The sequence below is a fragment of the Pagrus major genome, chromosome 22, assembly GCF_040436345.1.
Source record: "Pagrus major chromosome 22, Pma_NU_1.0".
Taxonomy (NCBI): domain Eukaryota; kingdom Metazoa; phylum Chordata; class Actinopteri; order Spariformes; family Sparidae; genus Pagrus; species Pagrus major.
The window spans coordinates 18,136,921-18,159,542 of NC_133236.1; the positions used below are offsets into that span (position 1 = coordinate 18,136,921).

Below are 22,622 nucleotides of genomic sequence, written 5' to 3' on the forward strand. Positions count from 1 at the left end.
CCACTGATAAAACCCCCACAGTAGAATAAAATGTATTATTTGCAGATCTCAATTGAGTCAAAAGTCCTCAAAAGCAACAAATACTCGAGGTTATTACTGTTTCCTACACAAAATGTAGACTTATATGTCAATATGCATGCATCATTGTGATAACTGACCACAGAGGTCATGTGCGTTGGCATGACTGTCTTTCCAGCTCGACACAAACCAAATCACCAACCCTGTTATCTTTAACGTTACAGATAAAGTGGGAATATGTTTAAAGTGCACTTGAGTGGAGTGGTGAAGGGAGGTCTGTGTTGATTCTCAAAACTCAGCTCCGTGTCGAATTGTTTGCAGTGTCCATTAGTCCCTTTCAAACTTGCCTGTGCTTGACCTCATTTGTGTTCCAGTCTTTGTTTGTGATTATGTGTTTCACCAATTACAGAGTTATCGTTTGCACCAAACCTGCCTGTTTTTACAATTAATTTCGTGTTTATATATCTGTTGAAATGTGTGCAGTATTTATTTTCTGTCTGTTTTGGCAATTTGAAATAAACTGAATTCCATGGACAACATGTTTGAGATTGTTAAAGCAGCTAGTCAGTATTTTTATATTAACGATGGCTCACATTAACTGTACCTGGAAGGGGTCGTTCTTATATTTCTGCTGTTCCCCAGTTCTGTATCACTTTAAAGAAACAGTTCACCAAAAAATGAAAATTCAGTCATTATCTACTCACCCCTTTGCTGATGGAAAGTCAGGTGAAGTTTCATGGTACACAGAACATCTCTGGAGCTAACCCCAAGAAATATTTAGTGGACTACGAAACTTCACCCAACTTTCCATCAGCTGATCCTTTTAAGCATTTTAAACTGATCCTTTTAAGCATTTTTCAGTTCAGCGTTTGGGTTTTTCATATTGCAACTTTATGTTATGGCCTCTCACTGCATCTTTGTCTGTACAAGCACATGAACAATCTCTACAAAACCTACCGTGTGCTGCCTGTCCAGCCCAACATTGCAGACAAGGTTAGCCTGTAGAATATAGTGTCTAAAGAGCTAGCCTAATCCAACAACAGACAAGCAGCCTGGAACACATCAACATTACATTATCCAGGCATTCAATTTTCCCACCCTGAGCGTGACGTTGGAGGAAAATGGCCGCCATGTTAATAAGGTCTATTCGAAAACAGACAGCTCCAAATGTGACTTTTTTCCCCCCTAAGATGGCGACAGCATCCAATAATAGCAAACCCTTTAAAACTCACTGTAGCCCCTTACTTTCTTGGGTTTAACATAAAGAAAGCAACTCAAAATAAGTGGACTAACAATCTTCCTATCCCCAAACTAGAAATAAAATTTCGCATCCCGAAGGCGGCAACTAAAAAGACAAATATTTCCCTCAGAGAACGGAGCTAAATGTGTCCACAGCTGGCCTCTGCTGCCTCCAAGTGGCCAAAAAGTTAGTTGCAGGTTTCAGTTCACTGGCCGCACTAAAACCTTCTGAATCTCTGTGTGCAGTCGCCCCAGTGGCAGCATGTCGTGGCTGCTGAGCCCGGTGAGAACGATGTGCATCCTGGCCTGGAGGCACTACAGGCTGCACTGTGCGGTGCTGCTGGCTGCGGTGCTGGGCCTGCTCTTCCTGGCTCTGCTCTTCTTCTCTCTGCCCTCAGAGCTCAGCCACAAGCTCTTCAACCCTGCTGGATGAAAACATCAAGTCTCTACTATTGTGCGTACACTTTGTATCCCACAAGAACTGATGTATGTCTTACTGATGATGAAGTTGATTGTTCTGCCATTTTTTCCTCTAGGACTGTGGAAATAAAACCTGCAAACCACGTTGATTTGATCCTTTATAAATACTCTGATATATAAATCCTTTTACAAATACACAAATGTGACAAAGAAGAGCAGAATATCTTCACATTTAAAAACCTGTAATCAACACATTTGTGGTATTTTTATTTGGACTTATCTTGATTTAAACAATTCAACCTATTGTCAAGGAAGTTCCTCCACCCTCAACCGCATTTAATATCTGGATATATATACATCAGTGTGACACATCCAAGAAACAGAGACATAAACTTAAACACAGAATCATATAATTGAGGTAAGACACTGTTGCAGCACCATCCGCAGCTCTTTGTTCTGCTGCTCAAGACTTTCAGTCTCAGGGACGAGGTCAGAGATCTCCGTCAGGACCGCACTGGGAACACAGAAGAAAGAAAAGCTTGTTCAGAAAGCGCAGGAATGTTTGCTTTGTGTGTGAGTGCGTGGTTGAAACTCACTGGTACTGCGTCAGCGTGTTCTCCGCTGCGTCCCAGAGTTTCAGTTTGTCCTCGGGGATCACGTTGCCCATACTCTCCCAGTAGGCTTCGTCCTCTGAAGCATCACGAGTTTCTACATGCTGAAAACTGAAGTGTTGGCAGGCTGAGCTCTTCCTGAAAGCCCCGGGAACACATTAGCATCACATAGTCATTACAGTGTTGATTATTGCAGTAAATGTGGTCTTACCTCGACCTTGTGAGCTGCTCTAGGAAATATTTCAGAGCGGGCACGACATGTTTTGGATCAATGAGTTCAGACGTTAGGTTGGTCTCCACTTCTTCCCCCAACTCATCATAAACATCCTGCAGGCAAAACAGAAACAATGACAGTAAACGTAGAGATAGTATTCGTCTACTTTGATGAGGCATCCAGCCTTCCACTGCATCTGTCTCCTTCCTCACCTCAGTCTGCTCTCTCTGCTGATGTTTGGACTTTATTAAGAAATGAGCCAACTTAGGCAAATCCTCCTGTTCGATGCCAAAAGACTGGAAGAGCAAAAAAGAAAAAACATGTCTGGTTGTTCAGGATTTGCTCCTTACAATACATTGATGCATTACACTACATGAACTCACAGTAAGGAGAGAGGCCAGCTTCACAACAGTCTGCTCTTCCTTCTCCAGGGGGGCCAGCAGGCTCAGGAGTTTCTCCTCTACCAGGAAGCCCTGAGACAGACAGAAGGGGAACTTTTGGCTGAAGATGCTTATCACATAATTTCATAGTTTTCATTGATTGATAGCACCAGCACGTTTGTGCACTAAATATGATGCTAGAGCCAGCAGCCAGTTAGTTTAGCTTAGCATAAAGCCTGGTAAACAGCTAGCATGGCTCTGTCCAAAGGTAAAAAAACATAAATTGTAAATTTGTTTCTCACCGCCTCATCACACAGCAGCTCCATCACTTCCTTCACCGTCTCCGTCGTCAACTTCCCCTCCTCCACCTCTGCACCGCTCTCGCTTTGTGCCACTCTCCCTTCCTTGTACGTTTCCATGTCCGTGCTCTCAGTGTAAGCCTCCAGCTGAGGCCCGACTGAGGCGTCCGTCATCCTCTGACTGCCGGTTTGAAACGACTGTGACTTGGCCTGGCGGTCGGGCCTCCAGGCCTGTTTCTGAGGCTGAATGGGACCAGAGTGCTCCATGAACGGCATAGGAGGCCGCTCCCAGACTAGACCAAGGTGCTGCTTGTAGATCAGTGACTCAATGACCAAAACCCTCTCCACCAGTTGCTTCACCTCTGCTTCGATCATCAGCCACATGTCCTCAAATTTTTTTACATCAGCGGCTGCAAAGTGCCTGCATGAAGTGAAGGTGGATGTGCAAAGTTTCAGGTATAAGAAGTAAGCAATTGTACATTATGTCAGCGTTTCTTGAAAGTGATATGATGATTATAACTCACTTGATTTTCTTCTGTATGCATTCATATTGCTGGACGTTGCGTTTGTAGTCGTCAGACAAATACCGGCTCCTCTTTGTAAACTGTTTCTCCTGAGTCCTGTACTTATCCACCAGGTTTCTCATATCTGTCCCCAGACTTAAATGCAAAGCACGCCCGAGAAGAAGAGAATGGATTAAATATAACAGTGGGTGTGTGTGAGAGAGAGAGAAGGAGTGAGAGAGAGAGAGAGAGAGAGAGAGAGAGAGAGAGAGAATCTGTACTACCTGATGATCCTGCTCTTCATATGGACCAGGTTGAATTTGTTTCTTGATAAGTCATCCTCTTGCTTTATTTCTTTTAGCTTCGCAACCATACTGGCGCCCTTCATTTGTTGAAGACCTCTCTCCAGAACCTGCAGAGGCAAGAACAGTCTCTGATCTCAGTGTTTTATTTTTGTCAAATGGTGAAACATTCGAAACATTTTATTCTTGGCAACTTGATCAGAATCACTACAATTATCTACTATTTTACTGGTTCCGGAGCGCTTCTCTATCATTCCAATTCAAAGGGAAAACGTAGGTTCATCAGAAGCACTGTTCATATCACAGAAACTATTATCTTGATCTTTATGCAAACCTGAAACTTTTCATTCTGTTCTGTCCAGACTATGCTATCCTTGTCGCTGGTCTCCAAAATCAGATTGTGAATTGTGGCTTCGTACTCCTCCACTTTCTCCTTCCTCTGCGTCAACCTCTCCACCTAGAGGTAGATATCATTAGATACAGAGTTGATAGCTGTAAGATATAAGATATGATTTAAGATTGTGTGTGCGTTGTTTTTTTATTTCAGTCGTGCGCACCTCTTTATCCAAAAGTTCCTTCATGTATTGCTCCCATTCGGTATTGTATTTCGTGAGTAAGACGTCAGTTTCCTGCTGATAAACTCTCTGCAAACAACACAAGTGCAACCATTAGTGAAAATGACAACAATCACATATATAAGATGAACAGTCTAACTCCACAATAGCAGCTCTGTGAGGCTGTACTTAGAAAGTACAGCCGAGGCTTATGTGAATGTCAGTTTTGCCACATTCATCTGATTCAAATGGACCGGACAAATTATTTAAAGCTGCTTCTTGACCCACATCTGGACCTACCTCCATCTGAGCCAGCTCCTCCCTGTAGGCCTTTGTCAGGGTTTTGATCTGGTCTTCCATCCTCTCCATCATCAGGTCCAGCTCCTCTACCTGCTTCCTTAAGTCCTTAACATAGCGATCATCTCCAGCCTTTAGCTCCTATTCACATACACAGGAAGTGACCTAATGAATGGACAAGGTCTTCAGAAGACAATGGCAAACACCAACAAAAACCTGTCGTTACTCTTTTATATAAAAAAAATTTACTGAGAGTTTATGCCTGGCTTTAGTTGGTGACTATTAAAAATATATTCTAGATAAATAGATCAGTTGACTGATTTACCTGTTGTAGGTCGTTGATGAGTTTTTTCTTGTCTTCTAAGAGAACAGCCCATAACTCCTGCTGGTTGTTGAGGTCCTCCTGCAGCTCCTGAGGGATCACCTTCTGCTTAGCTATTGACCACCCTCTGGTGATCTCCTCAAACCTTTCCTGGCTGGATTTTACATCATTCTCCAGCCGCTCCAATCTGGACAAACAAGAGGAACAAACATGGTGGCAAACAGGAGAGAAGAAGGACAAAGGGTGAGGATGGTGTGGAGGATGTAGCAAGTAAAATTACTGCTTAGTTTTGTACGTACTCTATGGGTAGTGCTTAAGGAGATAATAATAGCTGAAAATTACCTAAGTCTGCGTGCTTCCTCCAACTCTGTCCTTCGCATTGACTCTTTGCCATCAGCTGCTGTTTGGATGTTTGTTACCAATGTTGACAAATCTCTCTGCAGGTCGATTATCCTCTGAGGAGTGATCAGCTGACATAAAAGAGGACAGTTACTATTCATGCTCTGACACTGCTTAATTAAGTTAGTTACATAATATACAATAATATTAGGCGTTTGGCTCTGATGCAGCATCTTCTCACGTAATGTCTCGCTCACAACACTGTCTGATTCGTAGCACGTCACAATTAGTAGCCTATAAACAATAAAATAATATGAATCTGCAAGGATACTATTAGTGGAGAGGAAGTATAAAGAAGCAGAAAAAGGAAATACTCAAGAAAAGTACCTAAAACTTATACTTAAGAACAGTACTTTAGTAGATTGTATTTAATAGTCAGTATCGGCCCTGAAAAAAGCGATATCGGTCGACCCCTCTACTGTAAGTCTTGGACTTTACTGAGTCATCCTTGTGATTTTTGTAGCTGTGTGTGATTTAATATCGTCCTGTTTTTCAGTGTCAAATAAAATGAACTAAGATGAAAACTTGAGGTGAATGATTTCAGATGTAGTTACTGTTCATCCTAGAGAAACATAATGATTTCCCAATCATTGACAAGTAGCCTACATTGATGACCAAAGTTTAAAAGGACATGTATGTTTAATACTCTATGTTTGGAAACTAAACAAACCTTTTCACTTTCCTCCACCTCCTCCTCCTCTTCTGGCCGGCTCTCCCGTGACTCCTCTTTGACCTCAGTGGGGTCCTCCTCCGCCTCCTGTGTGGAGACCCTGATGGCGTAACGTTACAGTACAGTAAAAATATGATTGATATTATTACACATAAAAAAGTTGCAGTCCACGCAGAATGAAAAATGAATTGTATTAGCTACTTCTACCCATCGTTTGGCATTTTTAACACATTGCGCTACAGTAGCGCTAAGCTAGCTAGTTACCCGCTCTTGGCCTCCTGGTTTTCGGACAACACAGAGGGTTCAGACGCCTCCTCTGGATCCTTCTCAACTTCTTCCATATTAATATAAAAAGTGTTATATAAAAGTCACTGACTGAAATAGCTAAATGCTGCGGTGCTGAAGACAGCAGACAGCAGAAAGTAGCTGATCCGTATCGCCGTGGTCCGTTTGTTACACGTTGCTATGGCGACAGAGCCTCCAGACTGATGAGTGCTGCCTTCAGGTGCCCCTCGTAAACTCGATAGACGTAAACAAGACTTGTGCGAAAGAAAAATGTTCATATGAACAAAAAGGAGCGATATACTTATAACAAACCCTATATGCTCTCTGGCTCTAACATTTAGACTTTTTAATGCAGTGTATAGGCAGTTCATTTTTACAAACTCTTTCTACTATCAAAACAAGAAGCACATGAAAGCTTGGCTGACCACCTGCAGATTATCCACCAACGCAGAACAGGGTTATATGGAGGACTGAGACTGCCAAAATCCAAAACATGGATAGATAAATAAATAAATAAATAAATAAATAAATAAATGTCTCAATCAATAAATTAATATGCCAAAAATAATACTGAAAATAAATGTAGGCTTTGATTATTATTTATACATTTTTCTGGCATAAATTGATAATTCTGTATTTATTTACCTTTGTGTTAATTCAACAATTTATTTCCTTCCCATCTTATTTTCATATTAATTGATGTATTTAGTCATTTAGTTAGTAATTTATCAAGGCTATCTATCTCTCTATCTGGTTTTCCGGTATTTGGTTAGTTAGTTAGTTAGTTAGTTAGTTAGTTAGTTGGTTGGTTGGTTGTTGGTTGGCTGGTTAGTTAGTTAGTTAGTTAGTTAGTTAGTTAGTTAGTTAGTTAGTTAGTTAGTTAGTCTCTTTATTTATTTATTCGTTTATTTATTTGTTTATTAATTAATTAATTAATTTAATTAATTATTTAGTTATTTATCCATCTATCTCTCTATTTATTTTCCAGCATTTATTTATTAATTTATAAGGTTATTTAGTTATATATGTATTTCTTATTTATAGAACCTACTTATTATTGTTTTTTTATTTATGATTTTGGCAGTTTCAGTCCTCCATAGTCAATTTAGTATATGTGGGTCATTATTATTTGTTATACAGCAAGAAAATGTTGCAGGGGAAAAACAGGGAGAGTAAAGTAGTGACAGTCTGGGATCATTGATTTATCATGCATGGCTTGGTGCTGCCATCTAGTGGCAACATCCTGTTTCCACATTTCTGAGTGGTTTTCATAATTTCTATGACTAGTATGAGACCTTGTACAGAAAAGTTTTCATTCAGGCCTGTTTGCAAGACTCTGTAATGGTCCTTAAGGCAGCTCAGGCAAGGGGGGGAAAAGCATATTAACATTTGAAAGCCTTCTCACATCAAAGGTCAGTTGGTCAGGTGGTTGGAAAAAATTCTGTTAAAATCAAATGGAGAATGACTTAAAGTAACTCTATCAAAACTACACTACTAAAGTATTTTTACATATCTTAGATTTGATGCTAGTTAACAGCAATTGGCAGCTTAATTAGCATTAGAAAACAGATAAAAACAAATCAAGTCAAAGTAATGAAAAAAATTTAAAAAAATTACATTTCAAGTGCAAAAATTATGATACTTATCCCAAACGCAAGATGTCTACTGATAAACAGAAACAGCAGACAAAAGTCCAGATACACAACATGGACATAGCATATAAATGGTTAACAAATACTATTAATTTGCATGCAATTAAAAATGAAACAAAAAAAATTAAATGCTAGGTTTACAGTAGGGAAAAAGTATCAACAGTGAACATAGCTACCTGTGAGAGCTTTAATGTTCAGTTAAAAAACAGAAGGCACTCTTACTTTCCAGGCAAAACAAAGTGGTATGTCTCTATATGTTATATTCAGAACCTGACTTTAGGTGGCGCTACTGTCTTGTGATAAATCCTACTCAGGTGCCACAAACTAATATCATTGAAATGTTTCCTTTTTGACACGCAGCATGTTTTAAACACATGCAGATTTTTGCAGCTCTCTCATGCGTGTCGTTCAAAAACAGAAATCCAACACGCACCAAATCCGGACTTTCTAATTCATGCACACAAACACTCCACACAGATAATAAACGTCTTCTCAAGCTGATGGCAAGATGGGCACTCTCTGGTCGTCCGCACAAACAAACCCACACATGGGTCAGATGTTCCTGCCCTGAGGAGTGCCCCCCACACTTCCTGCCTGTTGGCAGCTATCATGCTCGCCCTCTCGCCCCCTGGGGCACCTCGCCGCTCTTTTGGCCTCAAGTGGCCTCAGTTGCTGCTGAGCCACAATGGATGTAAGTCAGCCAGCGAAGGTTTCTGACATATGATCCAGCATCTGTGATGTCACCAACAGCTGACCTGTCATAAGACCTTTGTGAGAGGGGGGAAGTAAGGGATGAATGAGGAGAAGGCCTTATTTTCAACAGACCCTTAGCCGACCCTTGCATCGAGCTGCTGAGATTACAAACTGAATGACTGCCATTAGAGAGTGATTCTATAATCTATCATAATACCATAAGCTAGGGATTGACAGACTTTGACCCCACTCGCAGGTGTATAATAAGCCCCATTCACTCTGCATATGCGCTGTGAGAGAGGGTGCATGTGTGTGTGTGTCTGCTAATTCCTACTCCCAGGGGCATATGTTTACTCCTTGTTCAACAAAGCATCATATTCATTGCTCAGGGGTTGAGAGGTGCATAATCTAAGCCTGACCTTCAGTCAGTTAACTAACTGACAGCTTAGAGTGTTGGTGGTGGTGGTAGGGGTTGCATAACCACTTAAGTCCTGACTAACAGTTTCTTAATATTGCCATAACGAAGGAGACATTTGTCGCTCGGTAACACGGGATGCAGTGTACAGGCTGCAGAGGAGAGGAGGATGATTGTAGAGAACAGCAGGAAATTCAAAGGCATTTAGTTTAGAGGAGGCCGTGACCTTGTGAAAGAACAACACAGTCATTTAACAAAAATGTTATTTAATAAACGAAAAACGAAGGCCAGATTCAAAAACAACGTGAAGAGCATCCCCCTACTCTTCCATCAAATATGAAATGTACTGGCCTTGTGTCAAGGCTAACTTGTGCAAAGAGAAGTATGTTTTTGCCATCTGCTGGAGTATCTATTGCAAACAGGCACACAGACTCTTTCCCCCCAAAAAATTACTGTTGCCTCTATAACTACTTTGAAAATATTAAGAGAGAGTGAGGGACGCTGACGAACACATGCAGACAGGAAGAGAGACAAAGAAGTTATTGCAGCAAAAATAATCAAAATCTATTCAGAAGTTGCCTGGATAATTGTTGTGGAACACAGAATGATCTCAAGGTCTGTGAAGTGGAGGCCACTTGCCGGTCATCATTCCTCTCCAGATGAGGTCTGAGGAAAGGTTTGTGTTATCATTTAGCCACTCAAACATCAACTTCAGCCACCATGTTCCAACATTCCTGCTTCACTCGATCCTCAGCTTGAAAAAAGTCAACTAACCAGTTCACACCTTATAAAAGCTGAGAGCTCAGAGGAAAAAAGGGATGAACGGCTGCACAATTTGTCAGTTCTTTACAGAGTGTACAGTGTACTGTGATTTCATCAAACAGCTGCTGCATCTGAGGAGGTTTTTAGATGTTGATTAACTTGTTAACTCTACTTTTTTTACAGCAATGCATTAGTAAAAAGCTACATTTATTAAAACTGTTGGAAAATAGTAGTAGCACATCTTTTAGATAAAATGTAGTGTGTGTTTATTTCAATATTGCAGCTATTACGATGAGTGAAGTGCTCAGATCCTGTACTTAAAGGTGCAATATGTAAGAATTTTGGTTAAAAAAAAACATTCAAAACTTAAATAAAAATATCAACAGAATGTGAAGAAATAACAGTTTTGACATTATGATGTGTCTATATACTGTGTTGCAGAGATGTCTGCTGAAGTTAGCATGCTAAGCAGCTAGCCCCGGCCGTTCTGGTCCAAAGCCCCTGTGCTAGCAATGTAAACACCAGTTGGCAGCAGTTAGCGGTTACCCTGGTGATATGCTGCCCCTTACATATTTTGAGTATGAATTCACACTATCACATATTGCACCTTTAAGTAAAAGTAGCAAAACTACAGTGTAGAAAAACTCTTTTACAAGTAAAAGCCATGCAAGTACAAAAGTATGAGCATCAATAAGTACTAAGTGCCAAAGATAAAAGTACTCATTACGCAGAATGGTATATTTCAGAATAATGAATTAATAATATTATAATTATTGATGCATTATTGTCTTCATCACTTTAATGTTGAAGGTGGCAGGTGGTTCAACTACTTTATATCATTTGTCTGTGGGGTAGGTTCCCTTAAGGCATCAATAAAGTTTTCTCTTAATCTATCATATTACATTATAATGTATGTGCCGATTATATTTTGTATTAAACTAATCTAAAGTAACTATTATCTTAAGTTGACAATAAATGTAGTGGGGTGCAATATTTGCATCTGAATCGTATTGGATTAGAAGTATAAAGTAGCAGAAAATGGAAATACTCAAGTGAAGTACCTCAAAATTGGACTTAAAGGGTAACTTCACCAATTTAACACATTGAAGTGTTTTTACAGGTCGTGGGGAGTACTACTGCATATGTGAAAACGGTAATAAAAAGCCTTTTGTAACTCCAGGAGAAGTTGTATTTAATCTGATACATTTCCTCCAGTGATGTCACTCAGTTGCATTGTGGGTAATGTAGGCACCCGGTTTTGAAAACACAGAGGAATGCGTGGAATACAAAAGGCAATATCTCTGGTCCTGTTGCATCAATTATGATCATTTGTTTTAAACTGTCCACAATAAGTCCAACAGTGCTATAGGAGTGCAATGTTAGACCAGTGGGCTAGAGATACATTACCCACAATGCAACATAGCCACTGAATGACATCACTGGAGGCAATTTATCATATTACATGCAGCTTCCTCTGGAGCCACAGAAGGCCTTAAACTACTTGTTTTCACATATGAAGTAGAACTCCTGTAAATGCACTTTAATGTGTGAAATTGCTGGAGTTACCCATTAAGTGCAGTACTTGAGTAAATATACTTAGTTACTTTCCACCAGTGGTTATTTAGAGTCAGTTAGTTAGCACTGCTGATGCACTGAAGATGATGGATTATAGCATTTAGAATTATGGCATAAAAATAAAGCTAGATTGTAATAATTGTATAAACATTTATTTTGTAAGTGTGTATAAACTGTCCCATATTTTGTCTTGTCTGTTTGGTGCAGTCCCTTTTCACTGTTCTCTAAAACTTCTTAAACAATCTTTAGCATATTTTCCCCAAGTTAATCCATCAGAGAACTAGAGCAAGCAGTCGAAATCAGCGTATGAGTCAGTTTACAAAATATTAATTTCTTCCACATAAACCGTCACACTTACAGTAGAATTATTCTCAAAGTCATTTTTTTTTCTTATCAAAGCTCTTTGTGAGTGGATTAGGTGTACAATAATTATGCATGGCATTAGGCTGTGATTACCGGTGGATTGTAGTTTTTGCTGCGCTGCAGTCAGTTCAGTGAGAAGGTAAATCAGCTGCCTCCTTCACTGCATTGTGGTATAAATGTTTGCCAAAGAGAAACGCATTGTGCAACCCACATAACACAAATTCAAACGCGTAGAAATGTGCACACTTGACACATTAATGAAATGGAACATGCTCTTTTTGCAACTAACTAAATGTTCATCATCTTGCCTCCCTCCTTTACACAGTAAGCAATAAAGACTCCAAAGCAGACCTGTAACAAAAGCCACCTCTGTCTCTAAAGGTGAAGTATGACAGACCAAAGGTTAGGAAACTAAGCCTCTTAACACTCAAACATCACAAGGATACTGTCTTTTTGCCAAATGTGGAGCCGATAACTAAATATCACCTGAAAAACATTTCTTTATTAGCTCATGTTAAACTGATATGATGATCCAGTGTTTTTTATTATGTAGCAAAACATGATGTGAGGTGACTATAAACATTTACACTGTTCATTTGGCAACCATGGTAACATGTTACTTTGCAGATTAATAACTAACACATAAAACATAATCAGCTCATATAACATGAATATTTGCTTCTTAAATATAGTGGAGTGGAAGTAAATGGAAATACTTAAGTAAAGTAGCCTACAACTACCGTACATATATTGTACTTAAGTAGAGTACTTGAGTAAATGTACTTAGTTACATTCAATCACTTGCATCCAATAAAACATTAAATTGCCTTGTTACAATTTCATGCAATTTAATCTGCTCGTTCTCCCTGAAAAAAGCCCTAAATCTACTTTATGGTGCAAATATTGTCACACATTTCACAAGTTTATCTAACAGACACAAGATGTCTCCTGTTTCCACATCCCACTTCTTTCCTTGCATTGCATACTGGTCTATGATTGGCTCGCAAACCAGTTGGGATGTCACAAATTTACTATACTTGTAAGTATATGGGCACAAAAACAACCAGGCTTCTGCCCCACACATCATTCTGCACAGCAGCATGCAAAACGAGCTCCAACCTACATCTTAAAGGGGCACTGTGTCGTTTTGGAGAAGAAATTCAAACTCTGAATTTTAATATTTACAATATTAATGAGTTAATAATACAAACTCAGAAATGTTTACCTTTCCCATAACTGAATAAACAAGCTGTTCTCAGAGGAAAATAAGGTCCCCAGAACAATGTTTGAAGCTAGAAAGGTGGCAGGGTCCGCCACATATAAACAAAGCAAAATAGTATGAAATTGTGTTGTCCTTTAAGGTCAGCTTGTTTATTCAGTCATGAAAACAAAGAGAGTTTGTTTATTTAATTTGTTTAAGCATAACAAAATTCAATGAAGATCTTTCTCTTATGATTATTTCTTCCCCAAAACTACATAGTGCTCCTTTAAATATGAATAATAATCCAATAACATAGCAGTAATAGCTTTACTATTGGAGCTTTAAGTTAGCTGATACGTTTGCACTTGCACCTCACTAATAGAGTACTTTTACTCTGTGGCATTACTACTTTAATTGAAGTAAAAGGTCTGAACACTTGTACCCTTCACTCACGGGGGACTATTCCACCGGTTCTCTCATTCACGTGGCGGCCTCCGGTCCACTTCCCCGGGTGTGTGTGTGTGTTTTCATGACTTTCAGCCCCGCTTAAGGACCCGGTGTGCCTCAGAAAAGCACCGGAGGCTTAGCAGGAATCAAAGCTGTCATTCTTGAGCTCCGGGCCGCGCCGCACACGAGCCGCTCAACACCGTGCGGGAGCGCGGATGACAGAAAGCCCGTGTTTTTTGCGGCTCTGCTGGCCGCAACCGGATCATATGACTCGGCAAATCCGTAATGCTCTTAGACCTGCTGATGGGCCAGCGGTGGCTGCGCTCCACAAGACCAAAAAGCCAAAGGAGTTTAACGGATGTGTTGCTGCGATTATTCGGCCAAGTATCTTTATCCCACATTTAGATTAGCTGCTAATGACGGAGGGAAAAGCCGCGTTGCGAGAAACACAAGGCCACGTAACCTGAGAATAAGAGGTCACTGCTGCGTGAGGAAACACACTGAACCACAGCATGGACTCATTACACATCATGGAGCTGAGGGCACAGTGCTGGGACACCTGTCACCAGAGATGGAGCAGTTAGACCCTGCAAGTACCGGTGGGGGGAGGAAGTGTTCAGATACTTGAGTGCCAGACAGTGCCACACTGTAAGAGTATTCAAGTTTCATCAGCAAAATGTACTTAACCCTGCAGAAATCTGGTCCCTGTCAGTGTTTTACAATAATACTTGATGTTTCTGGGTTAATATTACTGCTGCTTTAATGTGTATGTATGCAGTGATGGAATGTAACTAAGTACTTTTACTCAAGTTGTGTACTTACGTTAGGGTTCCTACTTCTTTTCCAAGTGGCATTTTAAAGCTTTCTGGCACGTTGCAGCTGTAGTATATTCAGTAAAGGAATGTTACTAAGTATATTTACTCAAGTACTGTACTTGAGTACTATTTTGAGGTTCTTGTTCTTTACTTGAGTATCTCCATTTTCTGCAACATTATACTTTCAATTCCACTTTAGAGAGCCAATATTGTACTGTTACTCCACTACATTTATTTGATGACTTTAGTTACTAATTATTTAGCAGATTACAGTCTGCATCAGGGCCACAGTTACACACTTTTAAATGTATTTATTTGATCAACAATCTGTTTTTCTTTTTTTTTTTAAAAAAAACAATGATTCCAACAATCACAAAAATACTGAATATTGGATTTGGAGATACACAGTTTTCACTGGACGGACACTATTGTTGGATTAACATGTGAGCACCATTTTAAAGTTGAGCCTAATTTTTACTAGTTAAAGGGTAACCACCAATTTCTTGGGTAAAAAGCTTAGTTGCATTGTTGGAAATGTAGGCACCAGGTTTTGAATGATTTCACTCCTGTAACACTGTTGGACTCACAGTTTAGAAACAAATGATCAGAATCAATAGAGCAGAACCAGAGATACAGTATCAACTGTTTTTTATTCCACACATTCTTCTTCCTTTTCAAAACCGGGTGCCTACATTACCCACAATGCAACTCAGCCACTGAGTGGCATCACTGGAGGCAATTTATCAGATTACATGCAGCTTCTTCTGGAGCCAAAAAAAGGCTTTACACTACTGTTTTTACATATGCAACCGTACTCCCCAAGACCTTTAAACACACTTTAATGTCTACACTTGCTGGAACTTACCTTTAATATTCTGTTGGCTGTTGTTTAATTACCAGGATTGCATCATATTTACAAGATGGTAGATTTTAGATGCAAATGTAAGTATCAATTGTCAAATAAATGTAATAGAGTAAAAAGATTAACATTTCCATCTAAAATAAAGTAGAAGTACAAAGCAATACAGAATGAAAACACTCCATTTTAGTTACTTTCCACCACTGGTTGTTCCTCTCAGAATAAACTAAATGATCATCAGCACCAAACTGGTTCAGTGGTGGTTAAATAACAACACATGCACCTGCAGGATGTTTCTGACATACAAACATTTATTCATTCTTATGCATTCATAATAATAGGTTTACTTTACCTCACAGCAAAATGCGTTTCTAATAGGCAAATTAATCAATTCAGCACTCACAACTCATAAAGGAGACTGTACTGTCATGAGCAGTCAGAAACCCCTTAACAAATTAAGTTAAACATCAGTGGAAAACGCCAACAACAGAGCGCATTAAAAGCTTTATGCGACCACAAAGAACACTGACTGGAACACAGGTAACATCACAGTGTGGTACTTTGGAGTGCTCTTACATTATGTGTGTTATGTCTTTATTTACTCCACCCCCACCCCACTGATGTGCACCCCCACCCCCCTACCCCTTCTTACAGCAGATACATGTCACCACTAATGGACATCAAGTGCTTCCTTTTTGCAGCTCTTTTTGGGACATACATTAGAGACAGAAAACCCATTTCTCAACCCATAAATAGAGCGCGCACACACACACACACACAGACACACACACACACACACACACACACACACACACACACACGTACGCTGTATTCAAGCCACTCACTCTTTCCAGTGACACCTGAAGATCGTTAACGAGTTGAAAGGAAGGAGAGGCCAGGATCTGTGTGAGGATTACGAGCGTACATTACCCTGCAGCCGCATGAACAAGCATCAGATTAGTAGCTTATGAAGTTAGAGATACTTAGATTAGATTCCAACATAGATGTCACCAAAAACAGCTCATCTTAAACTATGTCAGTGAAAAGCAGATTCTTTTTTTTTTCACATGACCCTATTTTATATTTTCCAAAGCCATTTACTACATTTTGAAAAGACGGTTTTGAGGATGTGAAAGCAAATGTCTCATGTGCCCAAAGCATTTCACTTTCAAGTTATCGATCCTTTAAGTCCCCCGATTACCGATAGGTATCACAGCCTCCTGAAAAAACACAGGAAATGCCGATTTGAGTCCTTTACGTTAATGGAGGTCAGTCAAACTTCAGGTACAAGACGGTCAGAAGTCAAATCTTCTTCCAGGTTTTAACTTTAAATTAAAGAATGTCGTCCTCAAGGTTTGTCATCACCTGTGTCCTCTTCAGCCCAGTTTGTCCTGGATGTTCATCAGACTGGTGTATGACTTTGCCCGTTTGGCTGTAACGACACAGAATTTACAGTCCATTATTAAAAAGATTATTTAAAGCATTAAATAAAAATAACAAGAGGAAAACAAAACATTTAGGGGTGTTGGTAGTCGTAAACAATAAAAAATGTATTATAGTGCAATTCCAGACAATGTATATTCAGAGAAGAGCCGTACTGTGACAGAAATAAAGACAAAATGGACTGACTAAGTTAGATGTTTTTTAAAAACATCTTGTAAAAGCAAAAAACTCGTCAAGGGGATGTGACAGTCTTGGAGATACTAGAAGAAAAATTATTAATCAGAATAGTCGGCGATGTTATACAAGAGCAAGTTTCACAAAGATATTTCGACCACAATCATTCCTACGGGCTCCAAAAGAACAAATTGTTTTGTACGAGTGGTTCTTGCATGAGGCTCAATGTGTCCCTGACCATCTCAAGCCACATGTTGTGCACTCAATGCGCCCCCATCCACCCAGTACCCAGTGAAATAAAAGTTCCTATGCTCCTCAGTCTGGGTAAATGCCCTCTGATCCTTCAAGACAACCATCATCCACAGAAAAAAACAATCCTCCAACCACGTCTGTGATCCAGAGGTTTGCAGGAGGCAAGCCCACTATGCTTTATAACAACCTTAAACACCCACCCCCTTCCGCCATCCCAGCCAAACCCCTATATCACAGTCAGTCAAGCCCCCACCCTCCCGTCCACAAAGACCCCAAACCCCTCAAAACCCAGTCAAAAAATCTCTCTGTGTGACAATGGGCGAATTAAGCTGGTTACTCACGGTGTATGAGCTTGCGTTTCTTTTGTTCCGAGTGAAGGAAGCTGCTCAAGTAGAAGATGATGGGCAGAAAGAGCATGAAGCTGGACACGGCGATGACAGGCACCGTCTCCTCACGGGGGACAGAGCAATTGAAATGCGTACTCCACAGACTGCGGGTCATGTTCATCTGAAACCAGAGTGCAAAATGCAACATACAGGACAGCGTTACGATTAATTCAACCATCTTAGGGGTTTGTCGTCAAATAACTGTATTCAAGGTTATTTGGATTCCATATTTTGTTCTTCTCATTGAAAAGATAGAAAGAGGCTTCATGAGGATTTTTTCTTTCACTTTTAATGATTTCTTTATGCGTTTTATCAAGTTTCTTGCATTTCTGATCACAAAGCCTGATTCTTATAAAAGTCCTCTAACCATTGAAATACAACCAACATTCTGGCTCTGCACAAACTGGCAAAGAGGAGCTGCAGGACTTCCATTTTCAGTGATTGATTTCTTTTTTACTTCAGTTTTTTAATTAAATATGATAACTCTATTTTGGCAAAAAAAAAAAAAAGCTGAAATAAAAAAAAAAAGCTGATTCGAGGTTACATTTGGCAAGCGGCGAACAACACCCTGGACAGGTCACCGGATCTTCACAGGGCTGACATATAAAGACAAACGACGACTCACACCTAATGGGCAATTTAGAGTGACCAATTAACCTCACTGCATGTCTTTGGACTGTGGGAGGAAACTGGAATACAAATGACACCCACGCAGACACAAGGAGAACATGCACAGTCCACAAAGAAAGGCTCAAGCCGGAGAATCCAACCTAGTGTTAACCACGGCTCCACCGTACCAACTTATTTGGTTATTGAACAATATTTACATTCATTTATACTTGATACTAGATTTGTTATTATAAATGTTTCTATACATATTACAATGAGCAAATCCATTTGCTGAGGAAGGTCACAAAATGTGGTTGACAGCTTATTAAACAATAAGTTGGATCCTGTATTATCACCGGCTGAAAATGGGTGAAGAACTTTCTAATTGTCCTTTACTGTCTACAGATTCCTCTAGAGGGTGCAGCTTTCTCTCTTCCCATCTCACGAGAGGAGCTGCATGAATCTCTGCTCCTGACATACATACCGAATCCTCTATGTCGATACACATAGTCTGATTCTTCTCCATCCTGCTGTACAGCTCGTTCAGCTCTTGGTATGTGCTCTTACAGTTTTTGCACAGCTCTGTGTGGTTCCCCTGTGAAGAAAAATGGAGAAGGGACAACAGATCTGGTTACATTCTCAGCATAAACTCACATGAAACTCATCATCACCAAATTTAAGGCGTACCTGTCGGTACTTATCAAAGCAGTCGTAAGTTTGGTTGAGGGTGTTCATGAAGTACAGCGTGTCATTGGTCAGCCTCTGGAATCCTTTAGTGATACAGTCTGCACAACAGGAAAATAAAAACAGTCACTTAGGCATATTTGTTCAAATGCAGTCAGATCAATCAGTTTAGCTATTACCTTTAACCAGGTTTCAGTTCTTTTGGTTTAACTAGACAAAAAATACATCAGCTCCTGCTTTCTGTTCAACATCAGACAAAACTTATGGCAAAAGCACAGCAAAGATTTCATAAATGCACCTTCTCCAAACTTGACTATATAAACTAAATATACTAATAAATAAATGGATGACATAAATATAGTTGCAACAAATAATCAATTAGTTGTCAAATATTAAATGAATTGCCCACTATTTTGATAAAAATGTATTGGTTTGGTAAAAAAATTAAAATAAAGTCAAAATTCTGATTCCAGCTTATTTAATGTGAATATCTTCTGGTTTCTTTGCACTTTTATGACAGTCAACTGAATATCTTTGCACTGTGGACAAAACAAGACAGCCTTTGGAAAACATCTTTGGGGAGTTGCAAACACAGCTCAACATTGTTCACTCTTGTCTGACATTTTATAGACCAAACACCTAACTTCTAAGTGGAAAAAATACTTAGGGGAACCATCGGAAATGAAAATAATCATTGATTGAAGCCCCACACAAATCAACTACTCTACCGAGTCGGATGCGATTATCTCAGAAAGTCACAAGCTGCTATGATTCATGTTCGGTGTCTATCCAATCAAAATCAAAGTCACGTGTGTGACCTCTGCAACGTCCGGCGTGTCCACTGCCCACTGACCCTGCACTCTGACCTCTGTGGTCAAATGTGTGTGAGTCAGAAGTTCAAACAAAAGGCACAGACAGAATCCCAATAACTCATATATGTCTAGTTCAGAAACCACAGAGGGCTTCCTGCAGAGGACTTACTGTCACAGTTTGAATTGTCCCACAGTTCCTTCAGGTTGATGTACAGCTGATTGACCACCATGAGCCGATCACCACGCAGGAGACTCTCCCCGCAGCTCACATTGCCTGGACCAGTCTGAGGACACGGGCACACTCCATCATACACATCATCTTCTATCTATACAGATGTTTGTATTACATTTGGACTAAAAGATCAGCTACAGAAAGTGCTCCTCTTGTTGCTATTCAGAGTCATGCAGATGGACTTCCTCAAATGTGTGACCACCAGTCAGACACATCACAAGACTGGTGATCATGAGACATCTGCCCTTTAACTAGGCCTCTATGCAAGCAGACTGAAGACAGCACTTTACTGCAAACTAAACACAGAAAATGACTTTATATTTGTCACGTACCTCCGATGAAATGTTCACATAGGTTTCCTTGAGGCTGCCATAAAGGGAGAAACATTTCTGGCAGACTTTAACAGGTCTGGCAGCAGGCACCAAGCAGGACACATAGGCGACGTACCGCTGTCCGAATATGTTCAGCAGCTCGCTGCAGTAGTCACTGACCTCCAGGTCCTCGGGAAAAGAAGACAGCAGATTAAGTGAGAAGATGGGATCCACAGCAGGTTTAAACACAGGAGAGTCCACCACAACAGCAGCAGCCGGGCTCAAAGACGGGATTTGTTTCAGTTTGTCCGCTGAAACTGAAACGGTGAGGTTTAATCCGTGACTAGACACGAGAGTAGAAATATGAAGTATTAATGAAAGCAAAAACAAGCTGCCTGTGTACAGAGACATGGTCGAAAACATCATCAGACAGCAACCGCTATAAACAACACATGATTTCCTGTTTCTCTCCCAACGTGATCATGTGACAGTATGTAATCTCGCGAGAACATGTGGCTCCGCTATTAAATCAGTAGTACTGTGACTTCTCATCAGGACACAGACTCCATGTCCATTAACTTCATTTAAAACCACATAACATGTCACCTTTGGGTATTTTTTGAAGCAAACAATGTATTCTTTAACGTTTATACTTATTCTACACTAGTAGTATTATAAAATATAGATTTTGAAGTGTATGTTATTGAGCAGTTCAGTATATAGCAGCGGAGGAGTTCTAATCTGGTTCTTCATTGGTTTACATTATTTGCGTTTTTATGCTTTTTCTGTACATGTATATGCCTTTAGGTAATTTCCTCACAAAGCCTACTATTTAAGGCACTTTTGACACTTTTAATGGGGGAAAAAAGCACCTGCCTCACCATTAGTGAGTCATCTTTTACAGAAAATGCAGTGGTATATATACAATGAAATCAATTGTATTTATATTGCCCCAAATCACAATCCCCTCAGTGGGCTTTACAAACTGTACAGTGAAGGACATCCTCTGTCCTTAGAGCCTCGATTCCAATGAGGAAAAAACACCACCACCAACAACAACAACAATATATAATAATAATAAAATAATAGCATAAACAAATTTAATCGATTATCGATTTTTGAGATTTGAATAAAGAATATCTCGTGAATAGTTTACACACTTATCTATCTATCTATCTATCTATCTATCTATCTATCTATCTATCTATCTATCTATCCGTGTGTGTGTGTGTGTGTGTGTGTGTGTGTGTGTGTGTGTGTGTGTGTGTGTGTGTGTGTGTGTGTGCGTGCGTGCGTGCGTGCGGTGCGTGTTGGAGAGAGATAGCCCTTCCTCCTGGTCTCCTCGGTATTTACGGGGGGTTTTATGACACCATACAATTTTGCAATGTGCGCCTCGGCTCGGAGCAAATAATTACGGAGTCAAGGTAAACGATCTGGGCTCCAATCCTGATTGTGATAATTGTCAAAAACCCCCTCGAATCAAGCGAGCGCAGTCAATGGTCGTTAATGTGAAATTAGTGGCTCTTGATAACTTGCAGGCCGCATCAATTCCGCAGTCATCAGAGCCTAATGAAAATAGGGGGGAGAGGACGCGCACGGCATCAGCGGCCTATTCTGATGCGTGCGCCCACCACCGCGGCGGTAAATATGGATTCTGGCCTCTAATGCTCCTCTCACTGCACATGGCACCGGCGGCTCATTAACTCTTCTTCTCCTGACCAGAGTTCACCTAATTGTTCAGATGTTCCCTCATTCCTTTATTATTCTCCAGTGTGGCTCTCAGAAAGAAGACGTGATTACAACCTAAACCCTTTATGGTCCTGCTTTTCTTCTCTTTTTTTCCTCTTTTTGTGCAGTTATGAATGTCCACTTGGCTTCACCTTAACTTTAAAAAAAATGTTAACCTAATTATTATTCTATCCACTAATGCATGCATCAATATAACATAGGCTATAGGCTCGTAGTCTCCGCCTGCACTGATCACATTATTCACAAAGTTTTGGACGTCTTTCCTCTAATCCGCTAATCAGCAGAGCACCAAGTAAAATCGGCATATCATTACTATCTGAGATGACCGTTATTGTCAGATGGCAGAAAATGCCTTCATTAGCATGTGATAGATAGAGAAACCAAGAGGAAAGAAGAAAAAAAAACACTAATTAGGCCCATAAATTAGATGATGGCGGTGATGATGATGATGATGATGATGATGAGAGCACTTCAGGGGCCGATGGAAAGACTCAGTCCAAGAAGCCCCTTGTGATTTGGCGCACGATATATATAAAGAAACTGGCCAGAAGATTATATATCCAATAACTAGCCAATATCTATTGATAATTTGGGAAAAAACGACCATAGACTAAAAACTATAGAGCCCCTTGATGCCTATCACCCCCCATTTTAGGTCCTTTAAAGAAGCAGCAC

General features: G+C 40.1%; 2 protein-coding genes across 2 annotated transcripts; both read right to left on the reverse strand.

Moving 5' to 3' along the window:
- Positions 1-377: 377 nt before the first annotated feature.
- Positions 378-6,569, reverse strand: drc1 (dynein regulatory complex subunit 1 homolog (Chlamydomonas)). The gene is made up of 15 exons (XM_073492457.1): positions 6,493-6,569; positions 6,229-6,328; positions 5,502-5,614; positions 5,163-5,346; positions 4,841-4,978; positions 4,321-4,443; positions 3,969-4,096; positions 3,706-3,840; positions 3,185-3,602; positions 2,886-2,975; positions 2,694-2,798; positions 2,506-2,582; positions 2,274-2,426; positions 2,105-2,191; positions 378-483 (listed from the first exon to the last, which is right to left on the reverse strand). The coding sequence occupies exons 1-15, from the start codon at positions 6,567-6,569 to the stop codon at positions 378-380; spliced, it is 2,034 nt and encodes a 677-aa protein (XP_073348558.1).
- Positions 6,570-15,586: 9,017 nt separating this feature from the next.
- ostm1 (osteoclastogenesis associated transmembrane protein 1) lies at positions 15,587-20,639 on the reverse strand. Its single transcript, XM_073492804.1, has 6 exons — positions 20,220-20,639; positions 19,825-19,939; positions 18,847-18,944; positions 18,644-18,754; positions 17,506-17,671; positions 15,587-16,727 (listed from the first exon to the last, which is right to left on the reverse strand). The coding sequence occupies exons 1-6, from the start codon at positions 20,622-20,624 to the stop codon at positions 16,672-16,674; spliced, it is 951 nt and encodes a 316-aa protein (XP_073348905.1). The 5' UTR covers positions 20,625-20,639; the 3' UTR covers positions 15,587-16,671.
- Positions 20,640-22,622: the final 1,983 nt, after the last annotated feature.

Bases quoted from the DNA above. Each gene is read 5' to 3' on its own strand.
- drc1 (XM_073492457.1), bottom strand. From the start codon at position 6,569: ATGGAAGAAGTTGAGAAGGATCCAGAGGAGGCGTCTGAACCCTCTGTG. The intron at 2,976-3,184 runs GTGAGAAACAAA...TGTCTGTCTCAG, and splicing joins AGCTGCTGTGTGATGAGGCG to GGCTTCCTGGTAGAGGAGAA. The intron at 2,192-2,273 runs GTGAGTTTCAAC...CTGTGTTCCCAG, and splicing joins AACACGCTGACGCAGTACCA to TGCGGTCCTGACGGAGATCT.
- ostm1 (XM_073492804.1), bottom strand. From the start codon at position 20,624: ATGATGTTTTCGACCATGTCTCTGTACACAGGCAGCTTGTTTTTGCTT. The intron at 18,945-19,824 runs GTAAGTCCTCTG...CCTGTTGTGCAG, and splicing joins GGACAATTCAAACTGTGACA to ACTGTATCACTAAAGGATTC. The intron at 17,672-18,643 runs GTATGTATGTCA...CTCTGGTTTCAG, and splicing joins GTATCGACATAGAGGATTCG to ATGAACATGACCCGCAGTCT.